This window comes from Chinchilla lanigera, unplaced genomic scaffold (assembly GCF_000276665.1).
Source record: "Chinchilla lanigera isolate Chin_1 unplaced genomic scaffold, ChiLan1.0 scaffold00062, whole genome shotgun sequence".
Classification (NCBI taxonomy): Eukaryota; Metazoa; Chordata; class Mammalia; order Rodentia; family Chinchillidae; genus Chinchilla; species Chinchilla lanigera.
Window position 1 is genome coordinate 4417014 of NW_004955463.1, and position 23683 is coordinate 4440696.

Sequence of the window (23683 nt, forward strand, 5' to 3'; positions counted from 1 at the left end):
GCTTATAACAGAAAAATTTACAGCTGATGCTATGGTTTGTGTCTAGATGCCCACACCCCAGCCTCATGCAGTCTTAGGTGGGGCTTTTTCAAAAGTGGCTGAATCCAGAGTGTGTGACTGATCCCCAGTGTAATGCTGGGAAAAGGGTGGTTAATTGGTCCACTGATTTGTTTAGCACTGTCTTAATTCCAGTAGTCTGGATAAAATAAAAGGAGCAGAAAGACACTGTTAAGGTCCCTCCCTTGTAGCTTTTGCTGTCTTCTGTCACTGCGAACAGTTACCCCTCTGCTGTCTGCCACCCTGCCTTGGAGCCAGCCAACGATGGACTGAAACCTCTACAAAATGAGAGCTAAGTAAACTTTTTCCCTTTTGACTTTGGGTGTCAGGTACTTTGTCTCAGCAATGACAGAAAAGTAACTAAGATGGAATATGATACCAGAGAAATGGGATCCTTGCTGTGACGTTACATGGCCATGTGGCTCAAGAACCCATGGAACTGGCTTGTGGTCAGGGGAAGAGTTAGGGAAAGTGTGGAGATGCCAGCTGAAAAAGTAGAGCTTTAATGCCTTAGACTGTATTGTATGAGAAATTCTGGTCAGCACTCAGAAGACCAGAAAACTGACAGAAATCCTGCCAGTAAAGACCATGCTTGGGAGGTCTCTGCTGTGAAGGACTGCATTGACTGTTGGATTCTAAATGATGTGTGTTATGGTTTGGCAGAAAGTTTGTCTGTGTTTTGCTCATGTCCAAAGACTTTGCCTGAGACTGAGATTAAGGGCAGTGGACTAGTTAATCTGGCAGAAGAAATTTCAAGGCTATCTAATGTTGAGGCTGTGGCATAGCTATTGTCAGGGGCTTTTAGCCAGATTTATGTTCAGAATCAACAGCAAAGAGCCCAGCAGGATGATTTAAAGTGTCGTGAGTTTGGCTGGAAAGGAAGCTCCACTGAAGCTGTGGTCTGCAAAGACAGAGCCAAAAGAGATCCTGATTGCTAAGAAGAGTAGAAGAGTAGAAAAGACAGCCTAACGGCATCACAAGCAGCAGGACTCCACCCTCTGCAGCTTCAAAACTGCAAAAGGAAAGACTTTGCTTTGAGAAGAGAGCCCCAGAGCACTGTGTTCCAAACTGACAGTGGCCTAGGGAAGTTGTTGTTCCTCAGGATTTGGTTCATAGGCACTTGCCCCCTACCACCAAGACAGAAGAATGCCTGGCTACTGCTCCAGCTGTCAGCAGACTTTGGCATCATTCACATAGCATTGGTTTTAGATGCATGCAGAATGGAAGAGTTGTGGGGTCAGGAAGGTTTCCACCCAAATTTCAGAAAAAGGCCTGGGAGGCCAGGCAGGGTGCCTTTGAGAAGACACTATGTAAAGTTGTGAGTATGAAGCCATAGGTGCAGTGGAGACCCAAAAATTTGGAGAAGCCAGGAATGTGGATTGTCTGAGAAAAACTGCAAAGAGGAAGCAGAACCAGCCCAAGAGAGAAACCATGAGAGCTACAACCATAGAGGCAGAGCCACCCAAACCCTTTGGAGTTCATCTTCCCACAGAATGCCTCAGAGGCTGCACATGGAACTACAGGACTTAATGTTTACTCTGCTGGATTGTGGACTTGCTTTGTTCCCATTCCTTGCTATCCTTCTGTTTATAACTTTTGGAATGGAAATGTCTATCTTGTGCCATTGTATGTTGGAAGTGTATAACTTTCTTTTCATTTATACAGAGGCTCACAGCTAAGAGTTTGCCTTAAATCTCAGAGGAGACTCAGGACTTAGCCTTTTCAGCAATAACTGTTAGGACTTTGGCAACCCTTAGAGATGGACTCAATGCCTTTTTTGTAAAGGAATGTACATGAGTCTTTGGAGGACCAGGGGCAAAATATTATGGTTTATATTCAGATGTCCTCCCAAGGCCTCATGCAGTCTTAGATGGGGCTTTTTCAAAGGTGGCTGAATCTAGAGTGTGTGATGGTGCAATGCTAGGATTAAGGGTGCTAAGATTAAGGGTTTGTGATTAGTAAATCTGTCCACTGACTGATTTGGCACCACCTTAATCCCAGTAACCTACAATATAGGAGACAGAAGAGGTTTGTCTGGTTTCTTCCTTTGCTGCTTTTGCTACCTTGGTGGTGCCATGAGCTGTTCTCTATGACACCCCTCTGCCATGTGCCACTCTACCTTGGAGCCAGCCAACTATGGACTGAAACCTCTACAAGCTGTGAGCTAAATAAACCTCTCACCCCATTACCAACTGTAGAACTATACTAAAAATCTTTTAAAATAATCACATATTAAGTAACTGACAACAGTATTACAGACTAACAGTAGTCTTATTATAATTTTAGTATCACTGTTGGGATGGAAATATCAAATCCTTAGGAAATGCTACAGCAGTCAATTATCTTTATTTAACAGTCTGCCAGAATACAATTATACAAAGTTTTTTAGTTTTCTACATGGGTGTCTCACTGCGTTGTCTCTGCTGGCCTCCCAATCCTCCTGCCCCCACCTCCTGTGTGGCTGGGACTATAAACATAAGCCACCACACCCAGCTTTTCCAAAGACAAAACCAAGATAGTCTTAAATATTTTAAAGTGTGAGCACACACACACACACACACACACACACACACACACACACACACACAGTTCCTTAGAGTAGCAGGGGAAAGAAAAGAATGCTACTGCTTCCCAGTAGCATTGGGAAGAAAAGAATTATAGGTGCTGGATGAAAAGAAGGAACTCAACACCAGAGTGGTACCAGGATGCTGCAATACTGAGAATGTTTCCTGTAGGTTTTGGTATAGACTGTTTATAAGTTTAATGAAATTTATTTCTATTTCCAGTTTTTAAAAGAGCTTTATATTTTAAGTTATTTCTAATTACTAGACTTCATCAAATGCTTTTACATTAGTAACTTCACCTTTAAGTTAATCAAATTTTGTAAAAATTAATTTTTAACTCTTACATAAAAATTATACCTCTCAATTGGATACCATAGTATGTTACAAATAGCTTTTCTATAATCCAAAGACTCTGTTTTGGAATATAAATATCCTTGAGGAATGTTGAATGTATCACTACAGTATATAAGAGGCTAAATCATTGTAGTAGGTCACAGTCATTTACAGAACAAAAGTTTATTCTAGCAAAAAAGAACCAAAAAATATAAAACTAAATATAATAAGGATTTGCAAAACTTAATTTTGTGAACTTTTTGTCTGTGTGTTGAATCATAATACTAAATGTATTTCCTATAGTGAATTATGCTTTTTCAAAAAAATCATTACTCTTAGAATAAGGATCAATATTTTTCCTTAAACAGCCAGGTGGCAATTACTCGAAGTTCTTGGGCCACAGTGACTCTGTTGCAACCACTCAAGTCTACAGGAAAGCAGCCACAGACCTTATCTAAGGGAATGGGTATGTTTTCCAATAAAAATGTATTTATAAAAATAGCTAGATTATGAGCAATAAGTGACTAACTCTTGCTCTAAAATGGCCTTGTCCAATAGAAATATAATTCAAGCCCTATATATAATTTAAAATTTTCTAGTGCTCAGATTAAAAAATTTAAAAGAAATTGGTGATATTAATTTTAGTGACACATTTTAATAACAACATATATCAAATACCGTTACTGCAACATATACTAAAAATTTTAATAAGACTGTATATTCTTTTCTTTATTTTAAGTTTTTAAAATCTGGTATAGATTTACATTTACAGCACACTGCAAGTTGGACTAACCACACTTTAGGTCAGTAGCTACTGTACTGCACAGTGCAGACTCAGAAAAAATCTCATACATAGGTAAGGATGTTCACAATGTTACAGACAGCAAGAATAAAACTGTAAATAGTTCAACATCCACAAAGAAAGGAATAAACAGTAACACAGTCTTATGGTGAATTACCATATAGCAGTCAAAAATAAAATGGATTATGTGTCCATATGAAAAAAATCTTAAAATGTTACAAATTAAAAATAGTTTACAGAAATCTCAAGCAGAGTGTGATACCATTTATATATATTTTGAAAGCATATGATAATGGGAAATCGAAATAAGAATTACAGAGGGAGGGAGCTTCTACTATATTAGTAGTGTTTTAGTTTTTTAAAAAATCTAGGGCTGGTAGTGTAGCTCAGTAATAGAGTACATACTTAGCATACACAAGGTCCCTGGTTCAATTCTCAGCACCATCACCAAACAAAACAAAACAGCAACAAAAAACCAAAAACAAATTGCAAAATGTTAAGGTTTAGAAAATCTTAGGGGCCCCACTTGAATGCCAGTTAAACTGCTCTTTGGACTTCATTGTATGCTCAAAATATTTGACAGATTAAAAATGAATGTTTCAAGTAGGGGAGAAATCACCAGGGCCCAGGGATGACCTCTCTCTTGATCAGTTGCTGAGCCTCTTGGAGATTCAGGACATGGAATAATCAGCAGGGATCTCAGCCAGCCTGTGGTAGTAACAGGCAGGCTCAATGAATTAGTTCCCCTCAGCAGAGCCTTATGAATGGAAAAAAAAAAGCTGCTTCTCAGATCTAGCAACTTACCTAGATCCTTGGGTAAGTTGAATCCAGCCCTTATGAGGGAGAAGTCACAACTCTGAGGACTCTCATCAAAGAAAGATAGACAAAATCAGTCTACTTCTGTGATTATGGAATAAATTCTTACACAGTGTATGTGTGTGTGTGGAGGGTGCGAAGGCACAGACCTCCATCAGTAGACTCTCTTAAAATCTTTATATTCAAGGCACAAGTAGAATTTATGGTCTCTGGGGATAGGACTGCTGCTTACGTACTGCAAAAGCTCATGAATTCAGGTTCCTAACAAAAACCCAGTAGGCTGTGGGAATGGACCAGTGTAAAATGGGAGGGAAAATGCTTTCTCATACACACCGGGGTGACCCTTTTCCTTAACAGTAAAATCCTAGGAAGGGCTGGGAATGTCACTCAGAGATATAGCATTTGTCTAGCATGCAGGCTGCCCTGGGTTCCATCCTCAGCATAGTGAAATGAAACAAAACAAAACTGAAGAAACAAAACTTTAGGCATGATGACTCTGACACAAACTGTATCAAAAAACATCCACCCCAGGAACTCCTCCTGTCTTCTGCACTGAGAACTGCCATTTTAATTAGGGAAGGAGCAAAATCACATCAAATTTAAAAATGAAAGGCAAGCTTTCCACCAAAGCAGTGACTTAGAATCAAGATGCTTTGGATTCTTCAGTCTCTGCGTGCAACAGACTTAAGAACCCCTGGTAAAAGCTTGCTATCCCAAAGGTTACTCTTCTGAGCCCTAAAGGAGTAGATGTGTGCCCAAAAGATAGTATGAATATGTTCAACAACTTACAGCGGCGAGTCAGTATTTTTTAAAATGGCATGTTTCCCTCATTAACAATAATTTGATCCGTCTTTCATAAAACTGGTAAACCCTCCATAAAATGAAATCTAATGTCATATAACTTAAGGAAGTGGTTTTAATGGACAAAAACCACATACTCTAGTCTTTCTTCTTTGGTTGGAGAATAACATTCTTATCAGCTACAGTGAGAGAAGGACTCCACAGATGGCTCTGCTCACCCTGTGATAAAGGACTTATTCTTGCTCAGACTTCCTTTCCTTCCCACCTCTTGTCACAGGCAAGCTGTGTGAAATGCATGAGTCGGTGGTACAATGTCCTTCCAGATTCAGACCTGCAGCTGCTGCCCAGGGCTTTTAGAATGGCTTTTCCCCCTATTGTCCTTGGGAAGCGAAGATTTGCCAGAGTGGTCTCCATATTATGATGGTAGAAACCTGGAAAAAAATTATCTAGCCGGAAGAGTCATCTGCCAGACTTCCTCATTCATAGGAACAAGGCTCATCTAAAAATATCCCCAGAGCTCCCAGAGCTTGAGAGCTTACAGAATGTCCAAAACCCTTAATGGAGGCCATGCCCCTGTGTGGCAGGGTCCCTCTTTCGAACTTCACATGGCTACTAGAAGCTCAGAGGACAGCACAGTCCACAGTGTGACTGAAAAAAGTCCCAATCTCATTGCCTAACGGGTTTAGTTCACACACACCTGGCAGACAGCCTTTTGCCTCTGAAGATAAAATCTGCAAACACAGATAATACTAAATGTGCTCTTTAAATTCCAGCAAATAATCACACAAAGTCTTGGGATTGATCAGATTCACTACTAAATGTAGTCATGATACGGCAAGGACCTAAAGGAAAGTTTTAAAGAAAAACATCAGCGCTCTGGAAGCGTAACAAGTTTAAAATGCTGTATGTCTTTTTAAATCATTAAGAGGAAGTGAAAAATTCAGATTCAATGCTACAGTGCAAGTTTTAGGCTCAAACAATTAACCCAATGCCTCAGTCAAAGAATGGAGACTTCTTACCATCCTAGACTCCAGCCCAAAGTGCCGTCCTCATCAGCGTGGCCTCCTGAGCCCTGCAGCAGGCTGGGCGAGGACTCGCGGGTCCCATGGAGCGGTCTGAGTGTGCAGGGCCAGCTCCAGTGGCAGCCCAGAGCGCCTTGTCCGGTGGGTGTGAGTTCCTCAGCTCACAGCTCTCCGTTTCCCCTCAGTTCCTCTCTGACTTTTCTATAAAATGTACTTCCTGCCACAGCGCAGGAAAACAGGGACGGCTCTGCCTCTGACCTGCAGCTTTTAATCTCAGATTCTCTTCTTTGGCTCCATGATTACAAGACATTCAGACACACTCTAAAGCACACTGTTTTTCTCCATCTTTCTCTACTATTTAATCACCTTCTAAAGTCAAAATCACTGACTGTTCGTGTTTGCTTGGTGAACGAGAACATCCTTTTTAAACTGCTGTCATGCCTGTATTCACTGCAACGCACCCTCCTTCCTGTCCATCCTGAAAACCATCCCAGGTTACTCAGCGCTTAACACCGCCTGCCTGCTCTGCACTGAGCGCTGTGTTAGCAGCTGCTGAGCTGAGGGGGCATGACAACCAGCTTCTGCAAACCTGGAACCTTGCAGGGAAGGATTTACCAAGCTCCTTTAGACAAAGTTTAAATAAAATCTTCAAGGAAGTTCTGCAATTTGGGGTAAAACATTGTCACTTGAACTCTTTCTAAATACTGCTCTCATCTTAATGGCTGATCCTGTTGAGTCCCACACAGAGCTCCTGTAAGGGTACTGTACCTTGCCGCCATATTGAATCAGCTCAGTACTTCTGGATGACAGAAATACATACCCAAAATTCTCTCTGACGATCCTATTTTCAAACATTCCTACTCCCTGTCTATATATTAGAAAATATGCCTAGATTTCCAGTTTGAAAAAAAGCACTATTTTGGTAGTACACTACCACTGCCCCTCACAAGGCCTTTGTTCCAGCCAGGTTTTTCTTCCATTTGTTCCTAGAGCGCTCAGTATTTCTTCTCCTTCCCCTGAGCAGCTCTGAGGAACTTTGCCCCTCTCCCCTTCACATTTTCCACCCTCAAAACGCAGCATCACCTTTTCTTACCTGCAAATTCCTCCTAAAGTATTTCAGTCTTCTCTGATGGGTCACTCCCCTCAGTAACCCACACTGAACTCAGCTTGAACCATTTCACCAAGCAGTTGGTTATAGTCCTAGTTATATTATTGTAATTGTTTCATGTGAAGTAGGCTCATTACTACCCCTAAATTATAAACCATTTGAGGCACCGTGTCACAGTTGGGGCATGCCAGGACACAGGGTAATTACTAAACACTTCTGCATTAAGTGATCTGTTTCTGTTTCAATACTTCATTAGCATCAAGGAGAATAAATGATTCCTTTATAAAAGAATTACACTTGTCTGGCAAAATTTGCAAAAGGCAGGAACACTGAGCAATACACAGCCAGCAGGAATGCTGATTAAATGGTTCTCAAGCCGGACGTGGTGGTGCACACCTGTAATCCCAGCACTCGGGAGGCTGAGGCAGGAGAACCGTTGTGAGATCGAGATCAGCCTGGGCTACAAAGTGAGCTCAAGGCCAGCCTGAACTGCATAGAGAGATCCTGTCTCAAAAAAAAAAAAAAAAAAAAAAAACAACAACAGTTGAACCTTCCACATATCTATGAAATACTACAGTCCTAAAATGTCCTAAACATGAAGAAATCTTACCGTTAATTTTTCTTTGGTCAGAAAATGGAATAAGAAAGTCAAGTAACTAAACTGAGAAAGATTTTTATTTTATCTTTGGTGCTTTTTGATGAAGATGTTGAGAGAGGTCTTTTGGAAATGCCGAAGTGCCACCTGCGAGGGCCGACAGGGACAGTCCTGTGTGGGGAGCACGTTTTAAGTCCATTATTTACTTGCATGTACAGAAAATAAATTTCATCTGTGGTCAGATGACCTTTGTAGTCTCCATGATGCAGGCCCATTAATGTGCATTGCAGTGGATGTCCTAACAATTCTGCTGGCTCTACCACCTTAACAGTCCTTTAGGACAACTTTACATTGAGTGGAAACCATTTAAAAATGGGAATACAAATTTTTTTTTTAAATGGAAAAAAAACCATGATTATTTGAAAAACAGGGAAACTGATGTTGTAAAATACTTCTATGGTCTTAACCAGTCTCCTTGGCACACAGCTCCTGAAATGATAAATGTCTTCTGTACACTAATGATTGAAGGCCAGGCAACCCCCAGATAGCGTTAAAGTGGGGGCTGATTGCAGGAAAGGGCAGGCAGAATGGGGTTGGGAGTTTCACTCCCAACCTCCAGGGAGGGGAGAGGGGCTGAAAGTTAAATTGGTCACCAAAGGTGAATGATTTAATGAATTATGCATGCGCAAGGAAGCCTCCGGAAACCCCAAAGAGCAGGATTAAGGATTCTGAGCGGTCCCAGAGAACCAACTTCTTGGAGGCTCCTGGAGAATGCAACATAGCAAGGGCAGGGAAGCGCCACATCCTTTCCCACACACTTTGTCCTTCCACACACCTCTCTCCACCTACTATTGATCAATATCCTTTACAATGACACTGTGAGTGGAAGGAAGTGTTTCTTAAGTTCTGTGAGCTCTCTTCGCAAATTAAACAAACACAGAGGGTGTTGTGGAACCCTGATTTACAGCCAGCAAGTTGGAACAGCCAAAAGTTTGTGATGGCAGCTGGGAGGGGACTGAGCGATCCACCTATGGGAACTCATGTTCTCTTCAGGTAGGTAGTGACAAAACAGAACTGAATTAGAGGGAACTAATTCAGCAGGGTATCTGCTGCTGAATTAACTGCTTTTTTTGGTGTGTGTGTGTGTATATAGGGGGCACACACATTTTGTCACAGAAGCCTTCCATATGGATTGTTGAATGGAAGTACTGGAGAAACTGAGTCACCTAATATTTCCATTACACACACACACACACACACACACACAATGTGTAGGTTACTAGTTGGTTTTAGTCAAAGATTAAAACGCTTAAATTGTTCAACAGAAATCTGCAGACATTTACCCCGAAAATATAAAGATATACTTTGGCACTGAGAGATACAAATATTTGTAAAAGATAAGTGTCAGAAAATCAGTAAGGGTTTCTCTTGTTTTGTTTTGTTTTGGGTCCCAGCATACATGGCTGTGTACTTTTCCAGAGATGAGCTGGGATGCCTGGCACACGGGTGAGGACAGCACATGTTTGGAATTTCTTGGGAGTGGAGGTTTCAACTAAGGCAGGGGTGTCAGCCAAGGGAAATGGAGCAGTTCAGGTGCAGATAAGAGTACTGAAAAGCACAGCTCCTGAGCCGAATGCCCAGTGCACTTCATTTCTATCTCCAACACAATCCCCTAAGAGCCATGCGTCTCTAACCCCAGCCTGGACAGTTAAGGAAGAAGCTTGCACCTGTTCACCTAGAAAGGCAGATGGGAAGAGGAGATGAAAAGAGAATAACAAGTGGGAAGCCAAGGATGCCACCCACAGTAGGGCACTTCCTGCCTACATGTGACACAGTATGTCAGAACCCATCAGGAGCCTGTGGGAAGAACAAAAATTGTGTAATTTCCTAAACAGATTTCAAAATCACCTAGGAAGGCCATGGATGTGGTAATAAAAGCATGAACATCAGGGTTGCCCTGTGTGTATTGGAAAAAAAGAATTCAATCTGTGGTTTAGATCCCCAATATGAAGAAAATAGTAATGCTAGGAGCAATGTTATGATAAGCAGAGAAATGATTTTGGTACCCTCCAATTAATTATTTTGTCACCTGGACAGAATCAGGAGGGCTGGAGATTTCTCTCTATCTTGATGTCTCTACTTTTATTACGGCATTTTCAGGAGCCACAAGGAAGGAAGGTAATTCTAAAATAACCAGAAAGAGTTGATCTGTCCATTAACCAGATCTCATTTTGAATCTATGTGTTTAATAGCTGGATCATTTATAGTATAACCCAACAATCAGTAGCTAATCAGGTTGTTCAGCTCTGTTGCCCTGCTATTATTGTAAGGAAAATCTAGAGGAAAAAAACAGTGCCTTCATTATATTTGCCTGCTTCCTTCTGTACATGCGAATCTCCCCTGAATACCTTCAGCTTTCTAGAATTCTCTCTTCCTGGACAACACCTCCTTGTCACTCCCTACCCCCAGTGCATCCTTTTAGTGATTGGCTACACCAAACCAGTATGAGCTCTTACCAGATTGGCAGTCAATATGGTTCTAGTCTCCACCTGTCCCTGTACGAATCCATCCACCAGGACTGCCTGTACCTAATGGGAATCACTTTGTTTCTGGACTACTGGTTTTGGTAACCCTGCCTTTAGAATTCGCAGACCCTCAAGAACAGCAAAGTCGTTTTTCAGCAGCTGAGCTCAAATTTTTGGCTTAGGAAAATCAACATATATTTACACTAGATTTCATTTCTACCTTCCTGGCTTGGGAGGCTACTTGCAATAAAGCTGCTAGGATGAGCTACTTCCTTACTCTGCATGCTAGTCCAGCCTTCTGCTCAAAAAAAGACCAGATATCCTTGTAGGTTCTCATCACATACCCAAGTCAGTTCTTCAAAACTTTTGTATCTCAGAATATACATTTCCTTGTTTTTAGTCTAGCCGAAATCCTCCCACGCTGGGTAACCCTAAACGTCTGCTATTCTCACTCTGGCACAAAGTAGCCCAGTGCTTTTCCAGGAGAGCGCACAGTCACACAGGCTGGTGCCACAAGCAATTCACACTAGCTCACTGGGCTCGCAGGCAATGCTTGTACTTGACCCAAAGTAACTATTCCAAATATTCATCACTTTTATTCATCTTCTTAATTGCCACCCTCACCTCTCTCAAGTAAGTTCCTGCTCTGTCTCTTCATGACTTAGTTTCTCTTCATGTTTGAACTTATGTCAAGCACAGAGAGATATCTCAAGTGATGATACATTTTTTTTGCATTATTCTGTATCTTAGTTTTCCCTTCATCTGATCTCTACTTTAACTCTGTTTCCACAATATCTCATTTCTAGGTATGCACAGTACAATTGATATGTACTAGGTTTACATCTTAGATCTATCTTTTTAAATGGTACAGTGTTAAAGATGATACAAATAAACGGAAAGATATCCCATGTGTATATATTGGAAAACTACCCAGAATGACCTACAGATTTGATGAAATCCGTATCAAAATCCAATAGTACTTCATGCAGAAATAGGAAAAATCAGTCTTAAAATTCACATGGAATCTCAAGGGACCACAAATGGCCAAAACAATCCTGACAGAGAAGAACAAAGTTAGTGGTCTCATACTTCCATGTTTGAAACTTTATCAAAAAGCTACAGTAATCAACATCATTGAACTGATATAAAGATAGATGTATAGAGCAATAGAACTGGCTAGAGAACCAATAAACAAAACTTCTCCTGTATGTTCAGATGATTTTCAACAAAGGCACCAAGACTACTAACTAGAGAAAAGACAGGCTTTTTAACAATGGTGCTGGGAAAACTGGAAGAGACTCACATGCAAAGGAATGAATTTGGACCCTTATCTAACCTCATACAAAAATTAAGCCAAAATGGATCAGGTACCTAAAGGTAAGACCTAAAACTGTTAGAAGCAAAGAAAAAAAAGTTTCACAACATTGAATTTGACAATGATTTCTTGGGTATCATACAAAGAACACAATCTACACGAGAAAAAATAGATAAACTGGACTGCACCAAAATTAAAATCTTTTGTGCATCAATAGTCAAAATCAACAAAGTGAAAAGGCAATCATGGAATGGGAGAATATATTTACAAATTCTCTATCTCACAAAGGATTAGTATCCAGAGCATATAAAGAATTCCTATGATTCAACAAAAACAAAAACCAGTTAAAAATGAGCAAAGTACTTAAAAAGACATCTCTCCAAAGAAATGCAAAGCAAAACTATGAAGCCTCATACCCTTTAACACAGTTACTATTAAAAAGTCATAAAACAATTAGTGTTGAAGATGTAGAGAAATTGGAACTGTGGTACACTGCTGGTGGTAATATAAAATGGTGCCGCAGTATGTGTATTTCTCTAAGGCGTGTACTCTATGGGGGCATAGTGTGTTCTAATGCTTAGTTTTACTGGGTAATGATGTATTATTATGGAGAACATTTGTACCAGCCTCCATCTTCAGCAGCAGGACACGGACAATTGTTTTCCTCTGTCTTTGCCAAAATTTAGTATTGTCTGACTTTGTAATTGTCATCAATCTGGTGAACATACAGCTTATTATTCCTTAATTTTTCATTTCTCTGATTAGTAATGAAGTTAAGTTGTTCTTATTCTTGTCACAGATTTCGGTTTTCTTTTTTGTTAACTGTCTACCTGTTCCTCTGCCATTTTGCTACTGGTTTCCCTACATTGTTCTCTTGATTTATAACAGTACCTTAAACATTCTATTAATCTCTTTCAGTCCTTAATATACTTTGTTCAATCTCACATTCATTTATTAACTCCCTATGGCATCATCTATTCAACAGAAATCTTTTAATTAGATGAAGTTAAATCCATTAATCATGTTATGGGGTATGCTTTTAAGGTCTTAAAAACCCTGTGAATGATTTTAAAATTAGCTTTATGGTTTTATTTTTCATATTTGGATCATTATTCCACCTGGAACCCACTTTTGTGAATGATATAAAGTATACTTTCAATTTTGCTTTTTCGATGCAATAAGACGAAAATCATCTAGTAAGCAACCTGTCCTTCCCCCACTAGTGTATGGTAACCTATATCTGCACCCACTATGCAGCAATGAAATGAATGTCAAGAAAAGGAAGTATTAGGCCCTGAACTCTAAGAGTCAGGTCTGCTCCACATGGAAGGTGCTTGTGATCTGTCTTTACACGTTTGTAGGAAACGTGAACATACACAGAGTAAATAAAGCAGCAATATCGAGGATCTGGGTTAGAATTCATTGTACAGAAAGTTGATCTATTTCAAGTTTTGGAGAGATATAAACAGAGAGATGACATTCACAGAGAAAGGCTGCCACATAAATTTGACACAGTAGCAAATACCAGACCTGGTTTTCTGCTATTATCACCTAGAAACACACCCAGCCCCAGTTGACCTTCTAGATGCTCACCAGACAAGAAAGTTTAGAAAAACCATAAGTATGATATTTTGAAAATAATAGTTTTGTTCTTTTCCTCAATTTAAACTAGCTACATCTAATTTCTGTGCTCAGAAACTATTCCTCTAAATAATTCAGACACAACTCTTGCACCCACTACCTCACCCCCAACCCTAGACATAGAAAATCGTAGAACAAGTCCAAGAGGAAAGGCTAAGTGAGCATACATTGCTTAACAAGATTTAAGGACTGAAAAAGTATATTCCTGTAGAATGAAATTATACTTTAAACAATGAAAACACAAACTTAATAGTAACTGTTCTTTACTATAGTTCAGTGTTCTAAAAAGCTTAAGATTTATGGATTATTCACAATCATTCACTGAGAAACAGGAAGACATTATGACATTCCAGTATGAAGTTTGAGGCCTTAATCAAAGACGATTACATCTTCTACCAAACCCACCTTAGGGAGACTGGGCTACACAGCCTACAGATGCTCTCCCCAAAACAGGGGAATTCTTGAATTCTTAATATTGATACTAGAAAAACCATACTAATACAGGAAGCCGTATTAATATTAATACAGGAAACAGGTATTTGCCACCACATATTTTGCATTTTAGATGGTAAACTTTAGATTTTAAAGCTGTTTTTGCTAGCATATGTGTTTGAACTTCCACCTCTGCACAACCTGCAGAACTGATTGCGGCAAACTTGCAGAGCAGTTTCTCACATGGAACTCTGGAAAGAAATCTTATCTTCCTTTTGATGTGCATATATCGAAAGTATTGATCAGCTTTCCAGTTTAGGGAGCAAAGTGCTCAATACACACAAAGGAGGAGACATCCAATTCGGCTAACAGTTCAGAGATCTGCTGGCCCCAAGGCAGGAACATCACAGCAGAAGGGTATGGTGAGCAAAGCTACTCAATTCATAGGGGCTAGAAAGCAACACAGGTCAGAAAGCGTGCTGACATGAGATATACCTTCAGAGGCGCTTTGCCAGTGACCCAGCTCCAACTGGGCCTTACATTCTAATAGCACATTGCCCTATGAATGGGTTGATCTACTGGTGTGCATTTCGCCCCCCATGACCTGAGTCTTAATCCAATCAAGTTGAAAACTTAGATTAACTGGCATGGGTCATGCTCCTATCCTGATGGATTTTAAAATTTTAGACTCTCCATTCTTCCTGATCTTCAAGCTCACTTCACTTGCTAGTATGTAAATTTATTTAAAAATTCTTATATGTATTCAATGTATTTTTATTCCAATTATTTTTTCTGCCATGGAGGTCCCAAAGAGAAGGAGCTATTCTGAAGAGCCTCCTACAACTGAGAAACATATGGTGCTATCACCACCAATTATTTGCCTGCATTTCAGACTTTAGAAAAGTGTAAAGTACATCTATAAATCTGTATGAAATGGGGATGGTCCAAACTACCACAAAGTCAGGGGGATCATTGGACAATGATAGGTACCAAAATGAACTGGAAAGCAAAATATCTGAGTAACACGGATATTTTAAAAATACTCTTCAACCTGAAAGTTTCCCTTGTCACCAACAAAACAACTGTTTACATAAGTCTGCCAGTCAGGCAAACACAGAAGATTACTATCCAGAACACTGGATACACATTAATTGAAGTAGGCAATTTAAAAAAGTTATAAGCAAATAGTATAAACACTCTTAACAGTCAACTTTTTTTTTGAGACAGGGTCACACTGTGTCGTCCGGGCTGGTCTTGAACTCACTGTGTAGTTTAAGCTGGCCTTGAACTCACAGTGATCTTGCCTCAGCCTCCCTAGTGCTGGGACTACAGGCACGCCCCTCCATGCCCGGCTTTAACACTCAACATTTTTAGGGATCTGACCAAAAGTCCACGGAAAGAAATAATGAGCAGTTTAAACAGAGATGAAGATGCTGACCTTCAAACTCTGACTGAGACTTACTAGCTGCAGATAAGCACACCACTCAGTCTCTGTAGCTGGTCTATCAACTCCGATAGAAGGAACGTAAACTCAATTGAAACGATCCCAGACAACAATAAAAAGTCTCTTGGGCACTGAGAATATGTCTCGTGAGTTGGTAATTTTCACACACACAAAGTAAGTGGACCATCCTAGGAACAAAGTCCTTTTGATTGCATAGTGGACAGAAAAAGGCTATCAGACAGCTCATGCTCTGTTTTCCAACCCCCCTTAGAAAGCATGAAAAATCTGTTCTCAGGGAAGCAAACCACACCTTAGAATTCCTTGCAGCTCACTGGTGGAAAAAAAAGTCTTTAGATGATTACTACCTGAAAGGAACATTCTTGTGGCAAGAGAGGGCTGGCTCCCATACCTGCTCAATTTAAAAAAAACAAAAAAACAAAAAACAAACCACAATCCAGTTGCAAAAGTGAAATGTACAATCATTGGACAGTAATTAATCCATGAAAGGATGCCCTGTCCCCATATGGTGTTTGCCCACCTTGAAGATTTAACAATTATTAACCTCAGCTTCTGTAACTCTGGCTAATGATGCCTTATTGAGCACAGATAGCCACAGAATTATAATGGGTATCCAGTGAAAAATCAAGCCAAGAATTGTTTAACCGATAGTGCTTTATGGCCTTTTAAATATAAGTTTTCAAGTCTACAGTGAACACCTACCATGTGTCTGATTTTATGCTAAAGTATGCTATGGAGAAGTCAATGAAGAAAGCATGAGAACTGGCCCCTGCAATCCTGGGACTTCACAATTTCTTAAAGATATTCACAATTTCTTAAAGATATACAAACACAAAGCTGTTTTAATGCAGTGCAAGACACACTGTGTTATGTGTCAAAATAAAGACATGAACAGAGTACCAGGACAACCAGGAACCTGATTTCAGATGGACACTTCATATGCAAAGCTGCTTGCTTCTTTTTTTCAGTATTTCTTGAGCACCTGTTATTTGCCAAGCATGAAGTCAGGTGCTTTTCTGGAAAATGAAATAAATGGGGCATGGTCTCCACCTGCTACTGACAATGTGATAAATATTTCTTGAGTATCTACTATGTGCCAGATACCAAGCTAGTCTTCCTAGAATTACAGATGGTTAAACTTGCCCTTTATCTTCAAGGAGCTCTTGGCCTTTATTTTTTTAATATAAATTGTTATTTACAATTCTGTTGTAATCTTGGCAAAAGAGAGAACTGTAACTACTGCTGCACATAAAGCTGTGTTTACCTTTGTGTTACTGAATATAACACAGAATGTAGTAAGAATCCAGATTCTATAAACCAGTCTCTTCAAAGGCAATCAAAGCAGAGGTGAAGCCTTGGTTGCCATATTGCCTATTTTCTGATCATGAATTCTCATACCAATTCAACCCTTACAATCCTGAAGGGATAGAACCCCAGTAAGTGGGTTTTTAAGGACCTCACAGAGCTCCCAAAATAGTAAGCAACTAGGGCGGGAGATGGAACTCAAGGATAGAGTCTTTGCCTAACATGCACAAGGCCCTGGGTTCAATTCAACCACCCACCCACACACACACACACACACACAGTAGATGTCTGATGAAGTAAAGAATCTCTAATCCTTAGTCAAGGAGGTACATTCAAAGAAGATCTTAAAAAGTTTTATATATAGTGCTATCAAATCAGCAATTAAAAAAATAGAGAACAGGAAAATAGAAATCAATTATGATTGATGGCACAGGAGTTGTCCTTGTTTTCATGTCTTGGGAATGAGCCAGTTGTTAATTTGTCTCTGCCATGGGGTGCAACATAAAGTTGCACTGTTGATACATGTACTTTGTTCTATTTGTCAAATTCTATGTATTGAGAGGAAGGGTAGTTTCTCCCACCGGAGTACACCCGCTATTCATTCTCTCCTGACCAGCTCTACTTCCAGCCTGCTTATTTAAATTTAGTCTACGGGCTAAACATAGAGAAGATTCTTTAAATACAGTGTTTCCTAATACAAACTGTGATTTTCAAACCACCATGCAGATAAGCTCAGGAAGCGTGGAGTCTGAGACTGCCTACTAAACTGGTACCCCCTGCAAGTCTCTACAGTGGAAAGCACTTGGATTGGATATGGAGTCTGGAGATGAAGCACAAAGATTGGCTATGGAGTCTGGAGATGAATGATCATCTCACTCCCTCTATTCCCCTCATCGGCCTCATGCCAAGAAACCATGTTACAGAGGAGATCACACAATGAAGTCACTTCGGTTCTCCTCTTACAAAAGTGGCTGCTCCTGTGACTGACAAGAGCTCCAATTATGACATTACCTCTACCTGTCTGTAGGGACCTGGAAAAGGTCTTGAGGGATGAGCAAAAGCCCAGGGACACACTTGGGCCCTGCTCCTCAGCGTTCCCAAGAGGAAGAGAAGAATTTACCAGGTAGTGACTGAAAGTGGTAACTGTCTTGAATGTTAACTTTAAACAAAAGTATCTCTCATTGGCTTGGGAGAAAGCTTTCTTTTGATTAGTTGCACCTGGGACCAGAACACTTAGAAACTGAAACCACATAAACCCATCTTACTTCTTATTCACCTAACACTCTCACTTTTACACCCTGCTCAGGCCTATCATCTTAAGTTAGGGTTTCTTTGTGAAAAAAACAGATGAGTCTCCTTCGACTGACCTTGTCACTCAAAAGTCTTAAGTCACTTCCAGCTAAGTTTGCATCTGCAGAGAAATAAAGGGTGGAAAGAAAGCAGATTCTTTCGTATCTTAATGTCCCCCCCAGGCCCCTGCAGCTTTCATTAAGCTGCTTTCAATCTTGAAAGTGCTGTTTAAACTAAAAGTCTACCCTTATTGGCTGCAGTTTTTTGTTTCCTAAGCAAGAGTCCATGTCAGTCCTCACCTTGTGGCCCCATCCTAAACTGGGGCAGGGAGACCTAGAAATGTGCTGAAGTTCACCACTCAAAGCTCATGTGAGTTAGTTCCTGGGCTGCAACGGGGCAGGAAGAGCCCAGCCTCTTTCTACCTGCCCAGAAGGAGGGCGCACATCCAAACACCTCCAAAGTGGGCCCTTCAGTACTTTAACTGGGCAAGCAGAGTCTTCATTCTGCAGGACATCACAGAGCACAAATGACAGTTTGCAAAGGATAATATCTCAAAGGCATAGAAAGCTACTGTCTAACATTCAAACAGGAGAACCATAGAAAAGTCAAGTCAGAGTCAGTTTTGTAAAACAGGAGGATAGGCAACCCAGGAAATTATTTTCTATCCATAATGGCCCAAGAAAGCAGGTGGATCTGTCTCTCCGCACTGTGTAAGCAGACATTAAGCCTGTGCTGCATGAAGCAACCCCTCTCTCTAGAGTTCTAAGCATATGTAACGGACGTAAGGAATCCCGTCTTCAGAAATAGGACCCATTTAACAGATGCACCCATGAGAAGAAATCAGCTTATCCTCCTATGTTGCCTGAAGATGTGAACATTTTCCACTTGGATATTGACCTGCCATGATACCAGTGTATAACGGTATCGGTACTGGACCAAATACGGTCTGTGGTCTCACTAACACAATGATTAGCTTATACCTCAACCTGATCTGCTAGGTTTGAAGACTTCAGAGTTCATGGCACCCTCTCCAAAGGGCACCCAACTCCAGGTTACCGGGTTCCAAGGTTAGCAGTCAGCTTGTGGTTCCAAGCCTGCCCTTGAATCTTCTCACATGGGAGATGTGAAGATTCAAAAGATAATGTCAGGAATGCTTAAAATATGAAAAATGCTTCCCTGAATAAGCTTGTTCGACTTACTTTAAACAGTACGAGGTGCTCCTTTGAATGTTTCCTTCAATTAACTTTATTTTTTAATTTAAGTTCTCTGAAAACTATTTTGTCTTTTTGTTTTGTTCTTTAAGAGGTAGAATCCAGAAGAGCTGAGATTCCCACCTAATTTATGCCATATAGAATCCAAGCATTTCATCATAATGCACTAGACTAAAAACTCTGATTTCAACCCAGATGCTAATTAGAACTCTTCCCGAGTCATGTTGCTATGGTTACCAGGCTTTTCCCAGGTCTCATGATTCTTTAGTGAGAAAGTTTTAGTTGCTTCTCCAAGGGTCAGGTGGTGTTTCCAGGGACTGGGCCGGGCTGAGCCAGTTCCTATTATAATGAATAGGTGTCAGTGTCACAGTTAGCAAGGCAAGGTGGCCTTTGCCTACATAACTAACTTCCCCATTGGATTCTGCTGTTCGTCTCATTTCAATAATAGGGTGTTACAAGTATTTTTATCATACCATTTTAGAAAAGAGAAACCTGCAGACATGACAGTGAATGGCTTGCTCAAGGTCACTCAGCCTGTGAGGGAGATGAAATAACATCTTGGCTGAATGGCACCACAGCTGATGCTTTCCAATACGCACTAACAAAAAAGCACACAGGTAGAACACCAGTGCTTTACACCTTGCTCAGTGACCAAGCCTGCTGCTGCACACTGTCTGTTCAGGAGCACATGCGATGGTTGCGATGGACAGCTGTCAATTACCTAGGTTACTACAGTTCTTTATCTCTCTTTAGTCATCTGTGGGTCGGGGCTGGTAATTCTTCCCTCCCTGGGTTGCTCCAAAAGTTCAGTGAGTTATTATGTCTAACAACCTTAAATGCGTGCCTGGCCCACAGTAACTACCATATAAAAAGGAGCTCATCCGGGCTGCTGAATCACTCATTCATTCAGGGAGTTCAGACTGGAGTCATAGAGCCAAAGAGAGCCTTGGAACATCTGAGGGTCTGGAAGATGTCTGTTCGGCATGGTAGGCAGCCAATGCAATACCGGAACAAAGTCATAGCCACGAGAACAAGCCACGTTAGATCACATCACAGCCTGAGACGCCTTGATGTTCAAAGTCAAGTGTCACAGCTGCTTCTCTCTGTGGTCACTTCCCTTATTCTGACACCAACCTAGGGGCATAGCCACTACACAGCACACTAGCTGTGACACAACTAGAGAAAGTCTTCAGACAGCTATCATTTAAAAAAAAAAAGCAGGTTTTTCCTTTTCCTGATAAAAGTCAGTTTTATTTTCACCAGGCTTTTTTCCAGAATTTAAATTCTATGCACAGCTCAATAGCTTCAGAAAGGCATTCATTTTTCTGGAGGCTTTGAAAGGCACTTGAATCTGGCAGGAGAGTGGCGAGGCAGCGGAGAAAGCTGTGAGTTTCACAGGCTAAGGTGAAACTATCTTTTTTTTTTTCTTAACAAAATCACATCTGAGAGTTACCAACCTTGAGCAGCTTCCTGTGTTCTAACTTTAGCCCCAGGGCCCACTCAGCTTCATGGGAAGGTTTATTAAGCATACACCAGGCTTTGTCAGTTCTGCCTCCCCAAATCTCCCTAACCTCCTTTAGATCTCATTTGCATGTTTGAACAAAACAAAGGTTTCAGGGTGTTGTTCAAAAAGCCTACACAGTAGGAGTACTGGGTTATAAAAATATGAGCACAAACACAAAAAAGTGGTAGCTTAGTCCTCCTTCTTCTCCTTCTTCTGCTTTTATTTTGGCCATGGCCATAAGTAGGGGCTGGCTCTGCCACTAAGCTACATCTCCAGCCCCAATTGGATGCTGAGAAATTCCAAATACCCAATCTGAGCAGGGACCTGCTTGAAGGTTTGTTTGCTGAGCACAAGCATCAGCTACAATTCCTGCTCCCCGAAGGCCACACGGCGGATCTGGGTAATTGTAATAGAGCCACAGTAGCCTTTGGGTAGGCAGGGTTCCCTGCAGGAAAGCACTCCAAGTTGGGCCTGACAGCCTTCCACAGAGGCAGCTAAGGTTTCCGCCAGAGGCCCTATTCCTGCAGACGGGAGTTTCGCTCTCAGAGCCAGGCTCTGCCATCCCATACAGACACTGGTACTCACCTGGACTTTGGAGGTGGGGGAGGAGGTGAGAAAGCCTCCATCCTGCTTCTGTCCTTGGGGAACTCAAAGGCAAAGGAGGCAGACTTGCTCATCCCAGTCCCGACTTTGCTGTTCTGCCCAGAGGAGCCGTCGGTGGGGTGGAGACGGTGCCAGGTAGAAGAGTTTGAATGGTCCACAGTGCCATTATCCATCTCTCTTCCCCAGCTCTGACTCAACAGTTCCTGCTCCACTTCCTCCTCCTCCTCGATGCGGCACTGGCGACTCCAGGCACTGGTCTGGTACCTGGGCCACCTCTGGTCTGAGGCTGAGGTGGAGGCAGCAGGAGGAGGGCCCCTGGCAAGGTCACTGGTCCGGCAGGAAGAAGTGGGGTCAGCCAAATCTCTGGATGAAGACTGGGGTTTGCTGCTGCCTGAGCTCCCCTCGTTGGGGTCAGCCAGTGAGGAAGCAGATGGCGATGCCGGGGACCCACTAGGGCTGCTCTTGGACAGCTTGGGGGGGATGGCGGGCCTCCCCTGGGGCGTGTTTTCAGACCTGTCAGGAGGATGGCTTTCCTTGGAGCTGGGCCCCTGTCCAGCCACAGGCTCCTCCTTGCCGGCCTCCAAGTCCTGGCCCACAGGCCCCCGCGGCCACTGCACACCCACTGCAGAGTCTGGGCTGCTCAGGTAGATGGTCCGGTGGTCCTCTTCTGGGTGGGTGGCCATGACTGTGATGGTGGCCGACACCTGGGGAGCCATATCCGAGCCTTCTCTGTCCCGGCTCCAGACACAGGGGGTTTTCTGAGCCCTGGCATCACCTGTCCGTACCTGGCCCTGAGCAGCAGCTGCCTGCTCTGCCTTGGCCTGTGGCCTGGAAGGCACTGGAACTGCCTTCTTTCTCTTGGTGCTCTCGGCATAGATGGGTTCCGGCTGTGCAGCCTCCCTGGGGTGTGCCGGGGGCTGGGACTCCGTGCACCTGCTAGAGGTGATCACACGGCAGGCAGAGTCCTGCTGCTTCCCTGGCGGCACAGCTTCCTTCATGAGGGAGCAGTAATCACTCTCAAGATGGGGGGTGAAGGGGCTGCTGGCCCCACTACTGCCACTGCCACAAGACAGGCCGTCTGAAGAACTGGCAGCCTCAGAGTTGAGGGATGGCTTCTTGGGCCCCAGGTGGGGGGGGTGTGCTGAGGGGCCCTGGCCACAGCACTCCCTGGGGAAGCTCGGACTCTGCTTCTCCTCCTCTGGGGGCCGAGCACATGATCCCTGCTCCCAGCACATCGGGGAGGAGCTGCCCCTTCCACATCTGCCCTGGGAGCTCTCCGAGTGTGCGGTATCCTTGGCAGCCGAGCTCCTGGGGCAGCAGTCCAGGATGGAGCAGTATTCACCACCTTCGCTGTCTCCAGACGGGGAACACCTTTGATCACTTTCGTCTTCTGAGGGCAGGGACTCCTGCAAGGGCTGTGGAGAAGGGCAGGGCCTGGGGCCTTTGTGACAGCCAGATGTCATCCCAGCAAAGGCAGCCAGTTTCTGGCGGAAGCTCTCCTGCGCAGAGGGCAGCTCTTGGCAGGGAAATGTGGGCTTCCCTTCCTGCCCAGCCTTCTCATCTGGGAAACCCACGGGGTGGAAGGCCATGTTCCTTTCCCCCTGCGCCTGCAGGCTGTGCAGACCAACCATGGCATAGGCAGGCGGACAGTGAGAGCTGCCATCCTTACAGGCAGAGGGGCTAGCAGGCTTCTGGACGCCACGGAAGCTGCCCAGGTAGACTATGGGCACGTCTTCCTGCTTTGGGAGGGGTAGTTTGCCATGGGCTCGTCTCCAGATAACCTGCCAAGGTTAAAAGACTTACGTTAGACTCTGTCAGAGAAAAAAAGAAGAGGGAAAAAGAGCTAAGTGCCGCACCACACTGTCAACGTCTTCTATAGTTCAGGCACACAGGAGGTGGACCCAGGGTGAGCTCAGCACACACCCACCTTCTGATCTCCCCGCATCCTGTGATCAGGGCTGCAACACCCACAGGGCATTTCTCTTCCCAGACCCTCAGCTGTGCTCCCCTCAACTCCTGCCCTCCGAGGTCTCTAATGCTTCGGGTTTAAGTCCAGGAAGCCCGGAAAAAAGAAAAACTCTAAAAAAGAACACATCGCCTTCTCCTTCACAAGTATCCAGTAAAACAACTGTTCTACAGGGTTAGAAAATAGAGTTTCAGGTTTTATTTAACTTTTGTTTTCTACAGGGCATTCCTCAAGAAACTGAAGTCATGGTGATTTCTAAAACCCCTAGGGTTGCTGGTAGGGCCAGGGCAGGAGGCTGAGAAGTGGTTTCTGAGTTAGGTCAGGACATCCT

At 42.6% G+C, this 23683-nt stretch overlaps 1 protein-coding gene across 1 annotated transcript in view; it reads right to left on the reverse strand.

The window, feature by feature from the left end:
* Positions 1 to 23683, reverse strand: part of LOC102016357 (tyrosine-protein kinase SgK223) — a gene marked incomplete at its 5' end in the record, with an annotated part of 49451 nt that overhangs the window by 19768 nt on the left and 6000 nt on the right. Inside the window, 1 exon segment of the mRNA XM_005398353.2 lies at positions 21369 to 23167. Within this exon segment, the coding sequence (XP_005398410.1) occupies positions 21369 to 23167 (1799 nt within the window).